Source organism: Camelus ferus, chromosome 29 (assembly GCF_009834535.1).
Source record: "Camelus ferus isolate YT-003-E chromosome 29, BCGSAC_Cfer_1.0, whole genome shotgun sequence".
NCBI classification, from domain to species: domain Eukaryota; kingdom Metazoa; phylum Chordata; class Mammalia; order Artiodactyla; family Camelidae; genus Camelus; species Camelus ferus.
Genome location: NC_045724.1, coordinates 12,058,591 through 12,080,143, shown reverse-complemented (window position 1 = coordinate 12,080,143; position 21,553 = coordinate 12,058,591). Strand labels below are relative to the sequence as shown.

The following is a 21,553-nucleotide window of genomic DNA, read 5'->3' as shown; positions in this document are numbered from 1 at the left end:
TTCACACTCATCAGTTCACTCTCTGAGCATGATAAATACATTTCAAGTCCCAAGTCCTATTACATTAAATTTATTTTCCATTCTAGAATGGGCAGAAAATATATCTTTGATTTGTTCTTTCCAACTCCATTGAGTGCATTATTGCTTTATTGTGTGATGTTATGCATTTCATACTTTTAGATAATTTACTTGCACTTTGAGATCTTCTATGTAATTTTTTTAATTGAAGTATAGTCAGTTTATAATTTTTTAAATTGAAATATAGATTTTTTAATTGAAGTATAGACTTCTATCTGTTTTAACATGTAAAGCCCACAATATTAGTAAGCACAGTTCAGACCTAAAATTCAATCATAATACCTTTCACAAAATAACAATAGCAGTAAACATGCTGTGCAAAGTGTTTTTTATATATGCATTGCCTTATTCAGTCTTTGTGTGTATTGCTTATCAGAATTCATTGAAACAAGTAAGATTAAAGCAATTCATCATGTTATAATCTCACCATATTTGGTCACCTAACAGATAACACAGGAAAAAATACTGAGGTCTAGGTAATGTCTTCACAATATCAAAATGTCTAGTCACTTTCTTTTTTGATCCAGATGTCTGTTATTATACAAACTTAAAAGCCAAATAGTTTGTAGTGGTTACCAGAGGGAAGAGGGAGGAGGGAGGGACAAATTAGGTGTATGGGATTAAGAGACCCAACTACTATGTATGAAATAGATAAACAACATGGATACACTCTACAGCACAGGTGACTATAGCTATTGTCTTGTAATAACTTTTAATGGAGTACAATCGGTAAAAATGCTAAATCTCTATGCTGTACACCTGAAACTGATGTAATATTGTAAATCAATTATATTTAAATTAAAAAAGAAAAAAAAGAAACCTCAGATTTTTTTAAAGGCCAAATAGTTTGATTTGCTGTATGGACATTGAAATGTTCACAAAGAACACAGTAAAATCACTGACATTTTCCATGACATTGTAAAATCAGTTCTGAACCCAGAGGTGTGCCCATCCAAGTGGTACATCAGTAAAGTCATGTATAAACCCAATTGTCTATTCTTTCATGCCACCCATAATTATTGAGCCCCTACCCCCTGCCAGGCACTGTTCTGGGCACCGAGGACACAGCAGTAACACAGACTGGCACTTTCCTTGCTCCCTTAAGCTAAGCATCTAATAAATCTCAGAGAATGGCAAGTGCTAGGCCAGGAATTGAAACAAGGGGTTGTGGTAGGGAGATGTTCCCTCTCACTATGGAGGTAACATTTCACCTGAGATCTGAATGCAGGAAGGAGCTAGCAGTGAACAGTTAGCAGGACAGGCCTCGCAGGTGTAGAGAAAAGCAAAGATGCTAAAAGGGGAAGGGGCTCAGCAAGAGGTCTGTGGTCAAGGTGGGGAGCGGAGGAGGAGGTGAGGTCACAGAGAGGAAAGGCAAGGCCACGCAGGGCTCTGAGACCTGGCCTAGGAGTTTGCATTTCATTCCAAATGTGAGAGGAAGCCACGGGGGGGATTTAATAGGAAGGGTATGATCTGATTTACACTTTTTAATGTTTTAAATGTCTAAGTTAAGAATGTGACCATGTGCTAATTCTTATAATAAAGAACAAATGAATTACCTGTTGATTAGATCAAGTTGCATGCCCTCAGTCCCCTCCTCCCTTCACTTTCTCCCTCGCACTGTGACCACAAAGAGGCCATATTTTGACACCTTCATCTGTCTTTTCAAGGACCTCTCTGGGGAGGCACCCCTGGAAGCAGCATCCTTATCAGTTCATCTTGTTTAGGTGTTCCCTGATCTAAACTCCATTTGCCAATAGCTTTACATGGGATTCAAGCGAGTCTCCAGCACTTTCTGTCAGTTCATGAAATCCTGCTTCTTGCGCAAGAATTTTACTTTAACTTGACCACAGGTCTGTATGGCATATTTTAGAGCATCTGGATACTCAGGACACAGGCATGGTGGTGTGGAGAGAGCCCAGAGTCAAGGGAGGGACATTTGAGAAACACTGTAAATATTCAGGTGGGCATTTACATGTTCTGTTTCCCTAGATCTCTTAGCTACAAGGACTGAAATAACAAATACTTCTAAAACCTACTGGGCCTTGCCTCTAAGGCCCCTAGAAAGTGGTTGGGAAAATGAATTAATAGTCATGAAAGAATCAGTGAACACAACAGAATGATACTTTTTAGCCTTCTACGATGTCCTGGGCAGAATAATGGCCTCTAAAAACGTCTGTATCCTAATCCCCAGAATATGTCAGCATGTTACATTACATGACAAAAGGGAATTACGGTTGCAAATGGAATTAAGATGGCTAATCAGCTGACCTTAAAATAGGGAGCTTATCCTGGATTATCCAAAGAGGCCCCAGGTAATCACAGGGTCCTTAAAAGTGGAAGGAGAAGTCAAAAGAAAGTCATAGAAAGATGTGACAACACAAGAAAGGTGAGAGAAATGACTTGTTACGGGTTTTAAGGATGAAGGAGGGAGCCATCGAGACTCAAAGAATGCCAGAGATCCTGGAAAGAGCGGGGATGTGGATTGTCCCCTTTTGTCCCTCCTAAAAGGGACACAGCCCTGTCAACACACTTTGATTTTAATCCAGTCAGACTCGTGTCTAATTTCTGAACTACAGAACTGTCAGATGTAAATGTATGTGTTTTAAGTTGGTAGTACATTGTTACAGCAGCAGTAGAAAATTGATGATAGAATAAAACTCCACATTGTGGAATAAGTTAGGAGGTGTAAGGGATGAAGATGAGGGGGAGAAATATAGAGTCACAAACTAAGGATCTCATAGAGGAGGTGAATCTTGGTCCAGAAAACCTATGATTAAAAAAAACCTTTTGCAGAAGATAAGGTAAAACACAGCTCTTAACATCTTTGGGGCCAACACTCATAACCAGAGCAGCCTGCCCAAATTCGTCCAGGGTCAGTGTTTTTGAATTATTTCTGTATATAATTTTAACATATTTGGGCTAATTAATATGGCTGCTGATTAGGAGATAGATTTTGTTCCTAATTTTAAAAGTCCATCTTTCATAACCATTTAAGTTGTCATTTACAGCTCAGAAAAATTAGCAGGGCATGATATCCTTGAGCTTTTTTTTTTTTAAGCTTCCAAAATAAGTTCCTGTAAACTTCTGTGGATATTTGAAAGGCATTGTTATGATGAAGCATAATCTATACTCTGGCAGAGTTTTGTTTTGCTGAATGTTCCAGACTAAGAGAAAGTTAGCTCAGGAAACCCTCTTAAGTGGATATTGATATTGAATAAGCTTGACTCTGAACAAGTTTCAGCCAGTTCCTTCCTCTTCCAGAAAGTCGACACTGTCTCGGGTTGTCCGTTATATAAGCTCTTTGTGGGAGGATGCCATCACCTGAATTCCTGGCTCTGGAAATTGCTGGGGGATAGGCGTTTGTCTCCACATTTTCTCCTCCCTCAGGACAGATGCAAGATGTACCCTTCACCTCTGTGTCCACCCCACCCACAAGCACAGAATCTTTCCCAAAGTCAACACAAAATGATATTTCATGAATGAAATAAATGGGCACTCTAATTAGAGCTGAGACATTGTGCCAAGTAGCCTTTTCAGATTCATAATTATGTATGAATCTCCAGACTTGCACAGGAAACTCCTGTATTTCTGTGTGCCTGTAAATATACAAAGGTCATTCTAATACATCTAATTTTGTCCGCCTAAAAATATCAGACTGTTGAGTGCTACACTGTTATCAAATACATTAATTCTGATGATCCAGAAAACATTTCAAAAGAAAGCATTGTATTCTAGAATCAGAACTTCTCTTTCTTGCAGTACTTCTTCAAAATGGCTGATTTTGATCCGGTATCTTAATTGGGGGCTTTTCTTGATCTAGTCTCTGTCACTGGAGAAAGAAGTCAAGCTATGAATCGTTCAGAGAAATTCACATTGTCAGGCTGATACAGACCCCAAGACAGGATAGTTCCTTTCCCTTTTGTTGTTAATATCTGTTTATCCTTAATGGGCATTTTAATATCATTTGTTGTGCAAAATGACAGACCATGGTTGTGCCTACAAATGTGTACATTTAAGAAAGATAAATGCATTATTTAGATTCGAGACAATTCCAAGCCAAGTTTTTTCATTACATTATTACAATAGAGGAAATTACCTCCATCTTACTGACCCCTGCACTGAGACAGAGACCACACCTTATTGATTTAATATAATTCCTTATACCTAGAAGACACTGGCCCTCAAAATTTTTGTTGAATTTCACTCAGTAGGTAATAGAAAACTAATAAAACAATGCAAAATCAAGTGAAAATAAGAAAGTTATCTAATTCATTTTACTGTTGGATATAATAATAATAAAACTGGATCATTAAGGAGTCCGATGCTCACTTACCCAGTTTGGCCAGTTAATAGAGAATTTTTTAAATATTTTATCTACTATTGTATGATTTAATTATTTTATTTTGGTGGGGGTGGGGTAACTAGGCTTATTTATTTTTAGAGGAGGTACTGGGAATCGAACCCAGAACCTCTTGCATGCTAAACATGCTAAGCAGGCACTCTACCACTTGAGCTATACCCTCACCCAGTTAATAGAGAATTTAAGAAATTATCTGAACAAAAAATTAAGAAAAACTTTTGTCGCTATCAAGATATTTGAAGTATAAGTCATCTTCAGTTTGAATTATCCACAGAATATTCCAATCCCCTCTCCTTGTTTTGCATGTGTAATCACAGATCAAGATTAAGTGTTTTATTTAAGAACCTCTTTAAAAGACAGTAGTGGCTAATCATTTAAAATTAGCTCCTTGACCGGAACTGCCCAACCGTGCAAAACCAAAGCTTGAGGCTTGATCCTAATTACTCAGATTGATTGTCTGCTTGTCCCAAATTCATTAATTCCAAACTCCAGTTTCTAGCACTGCCTCTCAGTTGGGCTGTCTTGATCTCACCCTTGAAAGCATTATTGCTTGGGGAGGAAGGATGGCTGTTTTAAGTGAATTCAAAATATGGGAAATCAATATAAAATCCCATCAGGAAAGGAAATTCTCATCCTGATACTGTGTTCTTTGTTTACAATTTTGACTTCTTGGATGCACCCTCTTCTCAGATATGCGAGGACTCGGTGTGTCTTGGAGGAGACTGTAACAGATCCTGCTGGAAAGACAGAGGTGCCCTGTACAGTTACAAAGCCTATGCTCTTCAAAAGGCAGTCCCACTTGTGATCGCTCTACATTTTTAAGGATTGCTTGGGCTTTCCAAAAGCCACCCTTGGACTCTGAGAACTGTCTTATCTGCCTTTCGTTTCATACTTCAAATTCAATTTTTAAAATGAGAATTTCTTTCTGTATGGAATTCAAGTGGATTTGCATGTCTAACAAGGACTAGCCTATTTGGAACAAATTGAGGAGGATTCTTTGTAACCACTGAGGTGTCTGACAGATTACAACCGTAGGCAGAAAACACCATTGGCATTGAAAAGCTGACCACTTATTCTGTCTGGAGCAGTTATTTCCTGGATGCATTATGGAGGCAAAAGCTACGCTAGCTTAAACTATACTTACCAAATGTGTTGAAATTAAGCCAGGGCTCTTATCAAACCCAGCCAGAAGCTTCCTTTGCTCTTTCACATTCTTTCTCAATTTTGCTGCGCTTCCTAGACATTCATTTCAAAACGCCGTTTCTTCGTGGGCTCATGAACTATTACTTACCTTTTCAGACAACTTTACAAAAACTTTAAATTCCACAAATGTTCAAAAACTATCTCCTGAATATTAACTGTAGACCCAGGACCATGGCAAGCCAATAGAATTCTAAAGGTTTTTCTGATACATAGCAATGAGCTTGGCCTCTGATACATTCATTCTAGACCTTCTTTAATTTACAGACTTCTCCAAGTGAAAGTCCGTCCACTTAGTTTATCTTTTTTGCTCCAGGAAGATGATTTGCCCAACTGAAGGCCAATTGCTTTAGCTGAGGACATTTGTGCTTAAGTACAAGAAACAGCAAAGCATAGATTCCATTTTTAAGCAGTAATTTCAGTAGTCCTGAATGCCAATAAGCTGTGTTTGAAGCCATCATTTATTTCATTGTTTTGGCCCTTTACATTGTCTCTAGTCTGGAAGCGGTAGGTGGGAGAGGGTTGTAGGAATCCAGAGAGCCAGCCAAGCAAGGATAGAGATCTGGAATGTGGTAGGAGAGGCACAGATGCCTGCTACAGGGGATAGCTCTGGTATGCAGTGAGGAAGGCATGGCACAATGTCCAAGGGGAATGCCCATCTCAGATGCATTTTAGCAAATGATTGGCAATAAACAGTAACCAGGTTTCCAAAAAAGAGGCAGAATCCTTCCCTGGGGACATCCAGGCAATAGTCAGTGTGTAAGAACCAGGCAGCCACACACTGTTCTTTCTGAAAATATAAGCAAATATGTACATAGATTCCTATCCTCACCACCTTTTTTACATCAAAGGTAGCATATTACAACTTTCTTCTACACTTCGCCTTTTTCACTGAATGACTACTGAAGACCACTCCATAATAGTCTCCATTTCTTTTTAACAACCACACATACTCCATCGTGGATGTGCCTTTGTTTACTGGTACTGAAAGACATTTGGGCTGTTTCCAATCTTTTCTTCTTACAGTGTTAGAATTAATAGCTTTGTGAGTAGGTCACTTTGTGTTTTTGCCATTTTGTCTTTCAGATAGATTCCTAGAAGTGGATTTTCTGATTCAAGGTATATGCACTCTTGCTGGGTGCTGCCAAATCACCTTCCATAGAGGTTGTGCCATTTTGCGTTCCCATCAGCAGAGAAAATCGAGTGCAGATGATGTTATGTTAGAAAAGCAGAATAGGAATTTGAGATACTTCAAGTCTAGGGCTTCCACTTTCTGTTGAAATGGAAAACAAGGTCATCAGTAATAGAGGCAGTGGTAAGTGTAGAGTTGGTGTCTAGAGGGGAGCAGGGAAGTCTCCAAATAGCTGAAGTGAGCAACAGGGTAGGATGGAACTTATCAGCAGTTCACGGGGCTCAGTCTAGACTGTGGTCTTTGAGTTTCTCCTTGCATCAGTCAGCATGGTCAGGCAAATTTCTTCAGCAGTGATTCATGGACCAAGTACAGGGCTCTAAAAACACAAATGGTTGGCTAAATCTATGGCAAGGTTGGGGTGGCATAGTTAGGGCATCAATGGAATTGAAGGTATTTGTCAAGAGAATGGATTCTAGGCTGGATGGAGGAAATGAAGCTAAGGAGGGTCTAATGGAGAAGGAGTTAAGCAACAGAAGTCCACGATGAAGAGTCAAAGATCGGGGTTTGGGAGTAGCATAATGGGAAAGCTAGATGGCTATGAAGCCTTGATCAGACTGTGGAATTTTAGAGTTTGAGACTTCAGATATGGAGCAGTACCAGGTGATAGCAAGGTCCTCATGGGGCCATGGGGGTCAACAGCTGACTTGGAAGGGAACTGAAGTTAAGAACGTTGAGAAGCTTAGAGGCAAGGGCATTAGAAGGGACATTGGAGTCCCCCTGAGATAGGGCTAGAGTTGACCAAATTATTCAATTAGTAGAGGGAATGTCTACTATTATTTCACTCTGAGAGGGCCTATATCCTAACACATAGTTGGAGTTCATAAAATAATTGTTAAATGAACAAGTGAATAAAATACTCGACTGCTGTAGAAAAGACATATCAGCTTTTAGGAGATAATACGGTTTAGGGACACTAGTGATATCTACTGTTAATATTCGCGGTCGTATTACTGATTTGTGCAAAGTTTTATCTCTGATGGCTGACTAGTAAGGGAAATTGGCATATTTCTTCCTCTGTATCTTATTTTTCTCCATATGTGAAGACATATGTAGTAGAAAGATGTATAAGGGAAAATTGGGAAATCAGAGTTTTGTAAAGTCCCAGTATTGTTGCTGGTTACCTGTGATCTTTGACAAGCTTCTCCTCTTTCTTCATAAGAAATGGTTTTGGATAATCTCTTCATTCATTTCTATAACTAACTCTAAAATTCAGGTGTCTCTCTGACTATGGAAATTGATGTAAGTTAGAAAGTAAAAATTCTACTTGTATTCAAACATCTAGTCTGAAACTATTTTGGCTTCAAATTGTTTTGAAGGCAAATACTGAAACTCTTGAATTGACCTTTTAAAACAACTTATGGGAAATCATGCCAATTTCTTGCCACAGAGATTCAAAATGATGGAAACACCTCTCAAATATCCCATGATCCTAAATCAAAGGTTGTCTCTGAAAAGATGATCTTCCCCATGAAAGTTAGACATCTAAGAAGCCAGATCTTGCTTTCTTGATCTGGTTAATCACATATGAGTTTCCCTTTTTATCTAGTATAAGAATGAAAAATATATTTCTTTATACAACAAAAACTTCATTTTATGTAGTACTTGGATGGCTAAGACACAGCTCTTTGGCCTTGAGATACTTACGTGCGCCTAGGGGAGATACAACCACGTGGAAATATAACAAATAACCACAGTTCAAATCAGACCAAATCCCATATGAGCAGTTAAAGTGAAAATAGGTCCCTAGGTTATTTTTTTAAGTGCTGAAAAGCAGGGAGTAACTGAAATATTCCCATTTCTCATTTTTTATCTTTATGCCATTTTTTTCCATTTTCAGCTCTATTTTTATCTAAATGATTTGCTTTTGTATACAGAAGTTGGCTACATTACCAATTATTTTTATTCAATATTGATGTGCTTACAGGTAAGTATAGCATTGCTAAGATGCACAACTTAAAATGCTATTTTTAAGTGTATATAGAGAATTTTAGACTCTTTGCAATTCAGTTAACCAAAGTGGATTGTCCACTTTCTGTGTAATGTTGATCTCTCCCCATTTTTCAGTCTTGGACATTTCAAAGTTCTTTAACAATTAGACAAGAGAAAGAAACTAAGATGCAAGTTAAATTAGCTTATCTGGCTGCCTCTAAGTAGCTTTGGTGTTTCAAAAATGTAAAAAGCTTCTTTATTGTTCTTTATTGGTGCTCCCATAGCACTTTATGTGAACTTATATTTTAAAATGTATTGCACTGTATGGTAATCTTTAGCTCCAATGCCTCCCTTACCTCTTACCCCTTACCTCCTTCCCTCCTCCATCCTTTCCTTCCTCCCTTTTCTCTCACCAGAATAGAACACCTAGGGGACAGGAACCTGTCCTATTCACTTTTGTATTCCTTGTACCTTGTTCAGAGATAAACACTGGATGGGTGAATGAATGGATAATGGATGATGGATGGATGGATGGATGGGAGGCAACTCTGAACTCTTCCGCAAGGTCTGGAGAACCACACATGACTGATTGTCTTTTAACCATGAAACACCTGCCAAGTATCAATCTCACTTTCAATGGGTTTTTGACAACTAGATCTATCAAATGGTTTATTTAAAAGACCTAAGAATCAATATCTTTAAAAGTTTCTCAAAAACTCTTATGAAGTAAGCTTGGCCTCTGAAAATGAAGATAGTGGTATATTTTTAAAGCTCACTGCAGACTGATGAAAGGCACACTTCGAACCTTCTGGAGAGTTCTCTCCTCTCCTTCTCCCTCCAGGCTCGCCACCCTGAAAGGTTCCCAATTAACAGGATTCTACTGTTCTCTGCTTCCCTTGAGCCATTCAGATGGGACTTAAAGAATGACACTGGAAGTGTAATTGCAAAAAATAAAGATAAAATTTAGGTCCTTAGGGAAATATTTGTGTGCTAAAGCTATAAGCAGATTAGAAAGTTCAGTGAATGTTAATGATGTAAGCCATTTTTATAAGGAAAAAGGCTTTCAGCAAAAGAAGAATGATGATATCTCTGCAGAGTAGAGGGACCACTCAGGGATGTTGACCACAGTCCTCTGCTGTGCATATTTGCTGATTGCCCAGGAGCATGGGCATTGCAACACCACTGACTAGTCATCAGAAATGGGAGCATTTCAACTGCTCTGTATGTGAGGCAGGCTTGCTTCTAGCAAAAGGGCCTTCAGTCAGATCCCTGAAGTCTGTTGCAACAGCCCTACTTTAACCTGGAACCCACCAAGAACCTTAGGAAAACTGGTTATCAGTCCAGAACTCATGCACAATGCTGTGCTCACCAAAAGCCACCAGACCATCAGGAATGAATATAAGTTATTTCAGAAGCAAATCCACGGTGATGTAGAATCCCTCAGGGCCACTGCCCATAGTAGGGACAATTCAGGGTCAGATCTACCCTGAGCAGGCCTTTCTCCCCCATCATCAGAAGCAAGCCACTGTTCAATTTTCTCTCTTCTTCCCCTTGATGCTTTTAAGTTGTCAGCCAGCCCTGGAACTGCCATGTTCACTTTCACATGAATATCTTAGGCTTCATTTCTGCATATAAGTTCAACTATTCGCTATATTTGAAGAAGCTTTAGGAAGGAAAAAAATACAAAGCAAAGTGAGAACCTGGCATTATGCCTTTTGCTCTTTCTTTTCCACTAAAGAATATTCATTTCTGATGCCTTAATTTCTTAAGCCTTTTACAGTTTTTAACCTAAGCCTCCTATTTTAAGAAACCAATGAATCTTTTGCTTTTTATTCCCCTTTAGATCGTACGACTCCAGCTAGTATCTTAAGCATTTCCAGGAAGAGATTTGGATCATCTCCATTAGTCCTAGGATTAGGTAAAATTAAACATGAGAATTTATAATCTAGAAAAAGGATTTATTTCAGTTTCTTTACAAGTGAAATATTCAGTAGTTTCAAAAGAGTTTAAAAGATATGCTATAGAATTCAAACTAAATAGTAAAAGAAAGCTGCCTCAGTGATTTTATGTAAAAGTCATTTCCCCTCTTAGAGTAGAAGTTGGTTTGCAAATTAACGAGGTGGAGCCAAAATAGAGAATTGCATTGTAAGAGAGTGACTCACAATGTTTTGACTTTTTAAAATATATCTTTCCCGACAGCAAAGGCTGCCTTGTCATCTGATTGCTTTCTAATTAATGTTAAGTCTTCCATTATAAATATCACACTTTTGCCACCAGAGCTACCAGTTGTGACCTCATATTACCTGTCCTTGAAGGACGCACAGGGCAATTATGGCTGTGGGTGTCTGTGATTACAGAGATGTATCTCCTCATATTCTAACCCGAGCCGTGGTACAATCAGTACCACCATAAGAATGCTTCCATTAATAGCAGAGGAGCAAATCAATGTTTGTTTGCTTGGAAGTAAAAATAGGTACTTGCTGATAAGTATGTGTTCCTTGCTACTTTTATTTACAAAGAATTAACCAACCATGAGGTATCCTCAACAAATAAAACCAAGTTACAATACTCAGAAACTAATATTTTTTTAAAGAGAAAACTGTACTTTATGCAATGTGGAAGGTGGATTGAGCAGATAAAATCAATCCAAGACACAGAATCTGTCGGGCAGAGCAGACTCTACTTGAAGTCCCTGCCTGAAGGCTTCACACAAACTTAAAAGAAGAATTTGACCTGGAGGGATACAGGAACCCATTTGGGATTCTCTGAACACACACACACATACAATGTTTGCAAATAGAAAATCAAAGCTGCATTTAAAAGACTTCAGAGTCATACTATGACAGAGGTAGGTCCTGGAAGCATCAGTGCCTCTCTGCCTATGTGCCAGTATATTTAGTAATTTAGATTTAGGGCTAGTCTGGGGTGCCACCCCCACTGTCTGTGAACCAGTGGACAAATTGAAAAATTAGCCTTGGTATCCGCTGAATATTATATGATAAGGTTTACATCTGGAATTAATCAGTTCTTACATTTAACTTCCAGTTCATTTTTTCCTTTCTTTTTGAGTTGAGGTAGAGAACTAATTTTTTCCCCAGCCTCCTAAGACACTGGTCCTTGTACAACTGTCTGCAGGAACTGTCACCCTCCACTTGAACTGAGACTGTGCTCACCTCTTCCTCCGGCACATCTGGGTCTAAGCTGACTTTTCTGTGGGTGTTTTTTCCCACCATTCCTGATTCATTCAACAACTATTTATTGAACATCTCTGCTGTGTAGGCACTGAAGGAGAGCACTGACCACTGAAAGAATATAGACTTTTCTTTTCATTCTACACCTGCTCTACTCCTCCTTATCCTTTATGTCAACCATCACTTCCTCCGAGAAGCATCCCTGACCCACAGTCTAGATCAGTCTTCTTTGTTGTATAGACCTCAGCCTTTTCCTTACAGAATGTATTTGTTCATAAATAAACTCACTTACTGATTATTTTACTAATGCCAGTCTCCCCAGTTGAGAACAGGAACCATGTCTAGTTTTGCTTGCCAATTTATCCCAGTGCCTGGCACACAGCAACACTCCGTTCATTGGTGAATTGATTGGTGGGTGATGAATGGATGGATTGATGCATTGAAGCACGGTTTCTTCCCTCTAAGAGCTCCTTACATATTATAGGGAAATAAGCATAGCTATGTGTGGAAAAATAGGTTTGGGGCAAAACTATAAACAGCTTTGTGGAGGTGTTTCATCATCATCTTGTAGAAGAGAAGCTAACAAAGATGTCAAAACAATGATGAGGTTAGTGTTTCAGGAAGCTCCCCAAGGTAGCAGGATGGAGGACAGCCTGGGAGAGGAGGAAGGAGTCCGTTGGCAGGAAGAGCAGGGAGGTGCTGCCATGGCCCGGGTCTCGGATGAGGAGGTTTATACAAAGGCAACAGCTGCAGAACAGCAGGAGTCGAGGCACTGAGTCACAGAATCCAGACATCCCCACCCTTTCTTAGAAGATTAAAAAAGCTCTACAAGGAACACCCTCCAGAGAATGGTCTCCTCCTGTAGAGAGAGTAGGGACCCAGACGGCAAAAAGACCCCTGAGCCAGGGGCTGATCCCAACTTGGGCTTGACACATGTGGCACGACCAGCAGGATGACAGTTTGCTCTGTGTCCTCCTGGCCGTATCTCAGAGTTTCAGGAAGGTCAAAACTCCGTGTTTAGTCAGACAGTTAACCAACATTTATTAAGCACAGGCCGTATATCAGGGAGTGGGGAGAGAAGGATTAGAAAGCTGGGCGTGGATGTGGCCACTGTCCTTGCAAAGCTTAGGGACTAATGAGCAAAACAGCAGCAAGTGAGCATGTGCAGCTCAGTGTGGCAAGGGTTCTGATGGAAAAGGCACAGAGGGCTGTGGGCACACGGAGCAGCACCCAGCCTGGTCCCAGAGGATGTGTGATCTAAGCTGGGAACCAATGGAGAAGAAGAGTCAATCGGAGGAGAAGTCATAGGAGAACGTACCTAGCAAAGGGACCAGCACATGCACGGACTCCTAACAAGAGAGAACACAGCATGTGGGAGGGAGCAAGCCCAATTCTAGAGCACGGAGCATGGGAGGGAAGCGGTAGATGGGACAAAAGGGGCAGGAGGTGAGGGAGAGCCTGCAGAGTGAAGCAGGGGCAAGATCATGCAGTGCCCTGTAATCCACGTCAGGAATTGAGCTCTGTGTTGAGGGCAATGGAAGATGCGCTTTGCATTCTGGAAAGCTAATTGGTTCCCTCCCAGTACACTCAGGAGGAGCAGGGCCTGTGGAGGAAAGCCAGTTCCAAGGCTGATGGCATTCATCTGGATGAGGTGATGGTGGCCCGCACTCGGGGAGTAGCAGAGAGGTGGAGAGTAATGAATAGGTAAGAGAGGTATTGAAGAGGTGGATTTGTCAGGCTTCAAGGACTGATCAGGTGAGGAGGGAAGAAGAGACAAGGTGTTGAGGATGCTGGCATCACTGTGGGACAGCAGGGCCTTTGACTGTGCGGGACACACACAAGAGGAATTTAGGTGTTGATAGAGGAGAGATGGTGAGTTCAGCTTGAGATAGGTTAGGTAAAAAGTACCCATGGGACAAGCCAGGGGAAACGCTCAGCTGTCAGTTGGGTCAGTGGGTCTGGAACTAAGGAGAGTGATGCCAGCAGTCTTTGTGACTGCTCTGGGTGATCTGCTGTGACCTGATCACAGGTTGGCATCCAGTATAGCAACATGGGCTTTTGAGTCACGGGAGATGTCAGTTCAAGTCACTGATGAGCTGCGTAAGCTTGGACATTACATTCCTAAGCCTGTTTCTCCATCATAAGCTGGAATAACGGTCTGACCTTCTTCATAGGATGTTGGGAGAAATAAATGAAATCATGCTTGGCCTCAGTAAATCCTCACTGGTTGTGTAGCAGGATCATCTAGCCTGGAAATGTAGATTTGAGCACCAGTGTACAGATGGTACTGGGAACCACTGGAAAAAATAATGAAGGGAAAGAGGCGTGTATAAAAAAACACCAACGTTGAAGGGTTACATAAGGACATACACAGTGGAGATAGAGAAGTAACCAGGGAGGTAAAGGGAAAATGCAGGCAGTGCTGTGACATCATGGAAGTGAAGGGAAGAGAAGGTTTCCAGAACGGGAGGTGGTCAGTTGGGTAAATTCCTAGCAACGGGTCGAGAAAGGTAAGGGCTGTGTAGTGACATTGGATTCGGGGACAAGTAGGATCAGCGACCCCCGAGACAACCGTTTCAGTAGAAGGGCAGGGGCAAAAGCAGATTACGGCCGGTTGAGAGAAGTTGCTAGATACAGATCTCTACTTAGTATGCGAACACTTTGTTGAGTTAAAAAAAAATGGCACAAGGCAGAGGCATAAGAGAAAATTAAAAATCTTTTCTGATTGTAAAAATTTGATTTTGCCTCAAGGCTCTGATTCAGTGTGTAATAAAAAGACCTTCTGGCCCTGGATACAGGCACCCCATTCTAGCTTTTCATCGAGCATTGCCAGGCACTGGCGAAGGAAAGGGAAAATAATCATTCTCAAGGCATTCCCTATAGAGGAGACGTCTTGAGTACACCATCCAGGCCTAATGTGTTCATTCTGTTCTCAAGGCTGTTTTGGAAAGAAATTAAACTCTCTGTAGCATCAGTAGCAATTTTCTGCATTGTGTGCATGTTCACTTAGAGAATTCATTTTCCCATGTAGAGCACTGTAAGATCTCTACTGAGCAGGAACTCTGGCAAGAGCCTACATCTCTCAGCTCCACCTGCAGGGTCTTCTCAATGACTTTTGCGGATTCGAGGCCAGCCTTGCATTCCCAGCAGCACTAACAGAGAGAACGCCCGGATTTGGGGTTGGCACTCGGAATTTACTTATCCTTGCGTGTGGACATTGCACGTGATCCATGTTAGGACCTTTACTCACAAACCAAACAAGCATTATTCCCTCCAAACACATGCACACACTCACATACACACAGACAGAGGCATACACTCACAAACACACTTATACACCGACACACACTGCTCAAAGCCTTTCACCTGGAAATAGCCTTGAACAGACAAGAGGACTGAGGTACCAAGTGATTCGTTTTCAGACAAGCATCACTGGTCAAACTAGAGCCTGGTCCCTTCTCATTAGGCAGCACTGCCTTCTGAGCCACGGTTTTCCAGGTAGTCCCATTCTCAGCATCGTTTCAGTGGGATGACTTGCAGCAGGTGGTTCTTACTGTATGTTCCCAAGTTTGAGAATCACTGCACGAGTGCCTTCTTTTCCAGACCAGTCTCTGGAGCCAGATTGGCTGGATTCAAATCCTGCCTCTGCCATTTACCAGCTATGGGCAATTTAGTTCATCTTTCTGTGCCTCCATTTCCCACTTTGTGTCACGAGGACAACAGTAGTATCAGCGGCAGTGTAGTGGGGAGACAATGTGAATTAACTATGTCAGATATTTAGCCCTGTGCTTGGCCCTTAACCTTAACCTTTTGTCTTTCCTTTTCCTTTCTGTAAACTAAGGATGATAATTGTTCCCACTTTCAAATGAGTTTGCCACCAGCATAAGCTGATGCATGTAAATGCTCAGTTGCCACATGCACACATCTCCCTCTGTTTAGTTTACGTCCCCACTAAAACTTACTTGGGAAGTCAGGATAGCTTCTGGGCTCTTCCATGAAAATGTTTGTGCATCTTCATGGTGAGTCACTTTCCCACTGATATAGTCTCTTGGTATGTTTCACTTTCCCCACTTCTCAAGTTTTATCTGTAACAGCTCAAGCCATGAAACCCAGCTTCACATGGAAAGGATCTTCCTTGGTTGTGGTGGATGGGAGGTGGCTTGTGCCTCTCCCCTCTCATGGAAATACATCAGGTGGTCAAAAGAACCTAGCTCAGGGAAAACCTCCACAGTATTTACGATTTCATTATTCCAGCATCCATAGCCTCTGAGAGACAAGTCACAAAGAAGGTGGACACATGCCCTCCAGTAACCTTATTAACTCAGTTCAACTATGCCAACATGGGAACAGCTTTTATTTTTCATATAAATGTATTTTTATTTTGTAGTCTTCATATCCTGTATATATAAAAGATGTATATATCCTGTATGCATAGAAGATATTTATGTAGCCTGTCACATGCCACGCAGTGTTCTAGCCACTTTAGATGTGATATTTATTCTTATAACAACTTTATCACGTAGTACTAGGATTATCATTATCCGCCTTTTATATATGAGGAAACTGAAGCACAAAATAAATAAGTAGCTCAAGGAAGATCAGTCCAGTAATAAGAAGCACAGCGAGGATTTAAACCCAGATAGTCTGGAGTCAGAGGCTATGTATAACACTATTATAGATAACACTATTATATATTACATGTATTATTTACGTTATGTTATTTATATACATTATATATAACACTATTATAATAGAGAACTCCAGAGGACACTTAATTTAGGGTTTTATTTTGTAGGCAAGGGAATCAATGTTTAGGAGAAGAGTCTGACCTTTTTTTTTTTTTTTTTTTTTTCATTTACAAAAGGTAGGCTATGTTTATTTAGAGTCACAAGCAGTTGACTGACTCAGTGTGACTCAAACCACAAAGAAACCATTTCTCCTTCACTCCATTCTGAGTCCCAGGGTGGGCTGGGGCCCAGGCTGGCAGGAGTGCTGCCTGGGGCCCATTCACAGGTTTACAAGTTTCTCATTGAGGGCAATTTGTGACTGTGTGAGATTGGCCACGTAGGTCACCATCAGCAGGTCGTTGATGTTGCTGTTGAGCATGGTCTCGAAGTCCTCGGGAACTATTTTGGGGACTTGGTTAACCAGACTCATCAAGAAGCGGCCCACGGTATTGTCAGCAGACACCTTTCCAGACAGCACGTCCTCTGCATACTGCAGCACCCTGCTGAGGGCGTCCCGGATGCGGGCCGATGCCCCGCCCACCTGCTGCAAGTCACTGGAGAGGCCGATCACCCGGTTGGGGCTAAAACAGGTCTTCATGACCAGGTCAACTCCGATGCGTTCATATTTCACTATCAGCGGTGTGAACATCACCCCATGGTCCTCCCAGGAACACCCATTAAAGTGCTGACATAGGCCTTGATGCTCATGCGGCCGTTCTGGAGGCTCGTGTCCACAGTGAGGTGGATGGGGCTGGGGGCTTCCCGGCTGTAGTACTCATGGATCAGCACAGAGTGCTCTGTGATGTCATGGCCCGTGGCATACCAGCCCAGGATGAGCTCATTTGGAGAGACTTTCTTGTGCAGTTCATTCATGTTCTTAGCAAATTCCATGTCAACAGCCACCTCATCTTCTGACTCATTGTGCGGCACTGAAAAGCAATTGGTGACTTCCACTGAGTGCTTGTCGACGGTTCCCAGCAGGGTCCTGATAACTCGGGCGGCGCCCTCGTTGCGTCGCTCGTAGCTGTCCACGATGGAGGCCAAAATGACGGGTGCAGCCGGACCACGCGGCCGCCGGGGAAGGAGCCTGGGAGGGCAGGACTAGGCAGCGACTGCGCCGGCGTCTGCGCTGGGGCTGGCGCTGAGGCTGGGGTCTGGCCCGGAGCCGCAGTCCCAGCCGCTGCTGCCGCCGGGTCAGAGGCTGAGGCTGGAGCCGGCGACGGGGCTGCAACGGGCGCTGCAGCCGGCGCCGGCGCTGGCGCTGGCGCTGGAGCTGAGGCTGGGGCTGGGGCCGGGGCCGGAGTCAGGACCGGGGTTGTGGCCGCAGCCGGGGCTGGGGCTGGACTGGCGGGAGGAGCGCTCACCGAAACTGCCGGTGTAGCCATCTTGTCGAGAAAGCGAGTCTGACCTGAGCAGCCTCATATACCTAGAAACTTAGTTATTGCTGTTTTGCTCAGAAACACACCAGTGATTTAAAGGAGAGGAAGCCGAGCAACAAGGCTAATTTAAGTGCCCAAGAGTGAGAAGGGGGCTTATCTTGAAAAAGCCCTCCAACATGATCAGCAACTAAGCTGCAAAGGAAGGCCAAGTGAATATAAATAAAAAGAGAAGTCACTTTTTATCTTGCCTTCAAAGTATACGATTTCTAAAGCAAAGATGCCTTTTATGTAACGTCTCTGCTTCCAGGAGTTTGGGGAAGAGCATGATGGAACAGGGACACCTACTGGTGAGAACAAGCTTCACTTTGTAGATTTCTATCACTTCTTTTAAGAATGACGGTGATTCCCACCCCACCCCCCCATTATTTGAAATACTATTGGTCGTGGGCAGTATTTAAGTTAGATACAGAATCTTCCATTCAGGATATTACATTTTTAAAAGAAAAAAATCAGATGTCTCCAACTATTTATAAGCAATTCAAGCACAGGATCTCCATTCTCCCTTATAGGAATTCCAAGCTACATTTTAGGGTCCTGCATTAGTCAGCTCTGCTTGGGTGAAGCAAACACCAGGCTGGGTGCCAGGTGCCTGGAGCCCTGCATTACTCTCATTTCAAGTCAAAAGACCTTACTTGAACACTTGCATTCCAAGGGGAGGTGAGAGAGAGGTTCCTGCACAAGTCACTCCCATCTCAGAAGCCGGGAGCCAAGATGCTCATCATTCTGGATGTCTCAGGGTGGCTCTAGACAGATGCTTCCCATCCAGGCTGCAGCTTCCAGGACTTGGACCTGGTCTGACCAGATCAGACATTCTTGTCTCTTCTGGAGCACTCAGATGTTACTTTGATGTTCTTCCATCAAAAATGAATGTGTAATCGTTTGAATTCTCTCCTATACCATGTCAGTTTGTTGAGGTTGGAATTGTACTTTGAAAATTGTGCTTTTCTAAGTTTTTTCTAGGAGAAAGAATTCAGAAAGGAGAAATGAGGAAAATTGGTGAAGGAAAATGGAGCTTAAGAGAGGAGAAATCTTTGCAGGGAGATGGCAGTATCATCCTTTGGCTTTGATTTCATTAGTTAAAACACTTTGGATCCTGCTCAAACTTTCTAAACTTCCTAGCCATTCACCATGTATAATTGAAAAGTCTTGATGGCTTTAGAAGAAATTGTTCTCAGTTGGGTTGTTGAGATGCAATAGATTCTTTTGTTTGGTTTTAGTTTCAATGTGGAATTTGGAGTCAAAATAAGAGAATTTGCCTTCCTGCATGTGCAGTTGAGTGATACAAAAGTGATTTAGGCATCCAGAGACCCAAAAAGGATAGTTTTCATCTGTGTTGGGGAAGAGTTGGGAGAATTTAAAACAAGTTCATGGAAGATATGCACACTGGCATTGAGAATATAGCCAACTATTGAGATGTAGCATTGAATATTAAAAATAAATTCATGAATACTACTAATTAAATTTTATTTATTAAGCACCAAAGCGTAAGCATTGTGTTTGGAGCTCTAAAGAAAACAGATCTCAATCCAATCTGTCCTGACCCTTTAGAAGTTGTAATACAGCAGGACAGATGAGACAAATGACAAATCTCTGAGACAGTAGGGAGAAGCCACTGGGAGAGTGAAACAGAAAAGGACAACAAAAACATTCTCTACTCCTTGAATCCATGCTTCCCCCACATCCATTTCATCCCCAGAAAGAAATGGGCAAGACAAGAGGTAATTGAATTAGGAGGTTAGTGCAATTGTTTAAAAATGAAGAGTTGAGGGACTGAATTAACAGGGCAGGGGGCGGGGGAGGACAAGGGAAGAAGAGATGGATTGAGGGGAGAAAAGGTCTTAAAAGATGAATGAATAGAATTTAAGGACTTAGATGTGGAGCTTAAGGGAGGAGCGTTATACATAAGCATAGATACAGACACAGAATATTAGAGCTGGGGGAACAAATCTTTAATTCCCAGGTTAGAACAAGGACATAAAGGCAACACTAATAGAAACAGAAAAATCAAGAGGGATTTGAAGCAGGAAAGTGGGACAGAGGGCAACATTCTGAGTTTCTTTTTCCAAGTGTCTGTAGGGCGAAAGAGACCAATGGATGTGTAGGTGGAAACATCCCCTAGGGACGCTGGAAACTGGTCCCATGAAACTATTTCTGAATCAGGAGATCGATGAAGCGAATCCATGAGATTTTATGAACTCCTCCAAAACCTCGTGCAAAGAAATTATATTAATTTGTTTAATATTAGGGGTTAATTTGAAATTACCCTTATTCCCATGTGCTTTTGTGGAAGGTTAGTTTAATATGAAAGAGTATTGGTTATAAAAGAAGTTTCTAGACATGAGGAGCAGTAAATCATTAAGTTAAGAAGGAAAATATTTCCCTGTGTGACTTTTTTGATGAGTACTAAATTTGAGAAGTGATTTAACTGTTTAGAGAGTGAATAAATCAAAATGAAATACAACCTCCTATAGCTTAGAGAAACCAAGAATCAAAAGGTTGAATTTAGTTAAAAAAAAAAAAGTTGAATTCAGCACCAAATATGCTTTCAGTGGAATGAAAGTGAATACTATAATTAGTTGGCTAAAAGCAGTCATTAATATATGAGATATCACCCTTATTATAATGTTCACATAAAAAAGAAAGCCAAAAAACAGACAATATAAATGAAAGGGAATTTATTTATGCTCTCCTTAAATAAGCATATGGTCATTTTATTGAAAATAAAGAATAAATTCCAAAGTTAAAAGCCTGAGACTTAGTCAATAAATCAACTCTAAAATGTTCTTAATTGGCAACTATATACTGCATGAATAAAGCCAAGTATTTGGGTTTTAGTTCAAGCAAAATTTTCATTCTGCCAATAGAGGTGAGATTAAGAGAGGAAAAAAAGAAACTACTGTGTATTTAGGTGGTAAATTTTTTAAAGAATGATGGTTCCTTGTACCAAAACATATTACTCCAGTAATCAGCCTTAAGATTCGGCATAGTAGGTGGATTTTTGTAGTAAAATTCGGAAGGTTCTGCAAATCAAAAATATCTCCATTGCCTGTGATTCTGCTGATGAGGATGTATTCATCTGGGTCAAGATATAATCCAGCTGTCATAGTAGTATCCGGTTGGTAGAGCAGGAGTCAGAGGTCAAGATGCAGTGGAGCTGCTTAGAGCTGTCCGACATAGCACATGCTGCTGCTGCCCCTTCCTTCCACCCTCCATGGAAACATCTGTCCAGCAGCCTTGACCTCTGACTCCTGTTTGGTGTCTCCCAGGCTGGCCTGGATGCCAATATGCAATTGAGCCATTATGTTCTTATTTTCAACCTACTTAGTCATGGTTTTGCAACAGAGCAAATTAGTTCTTTTTAGCCTATTTCTCTTGTGAATTTTCCTGTTCTTTGTGTATCTGCCAAATATGTGGTACCTGACAATCTCCGAACCATG

General features: G+C 41.4%; 2 protein-coding genes across 2 annotated transcripts in view; one reads left to right on the top strand and one right to left on the bottom strand.

Moving 5' to 3' along the window:
- KCNB2 (potassium voltage-gated channel subfamily B member 2) overlaps positions 1-21,553 on the top strand; it is a 371,601-nt gene that overhangs the window by 329,746 nt on the left and 20,302 nt on the right.
- On the bottom strand, positions 16,781-18,093 carry LOC102520526 (eukaryotic translation initiation factor 3 subunit F). Its single transcript, XM_032470056.1, is given in 3 exon segments — positions 16,781-17,328; positions 17,331-17,726; positions 17,729-18,093. Coding segments are annotated over 3 exon segments (1,101 nt in total). The 5' UTR covers positions 18,063-18,093; the 3' UTR covers positions 16,781-16,957.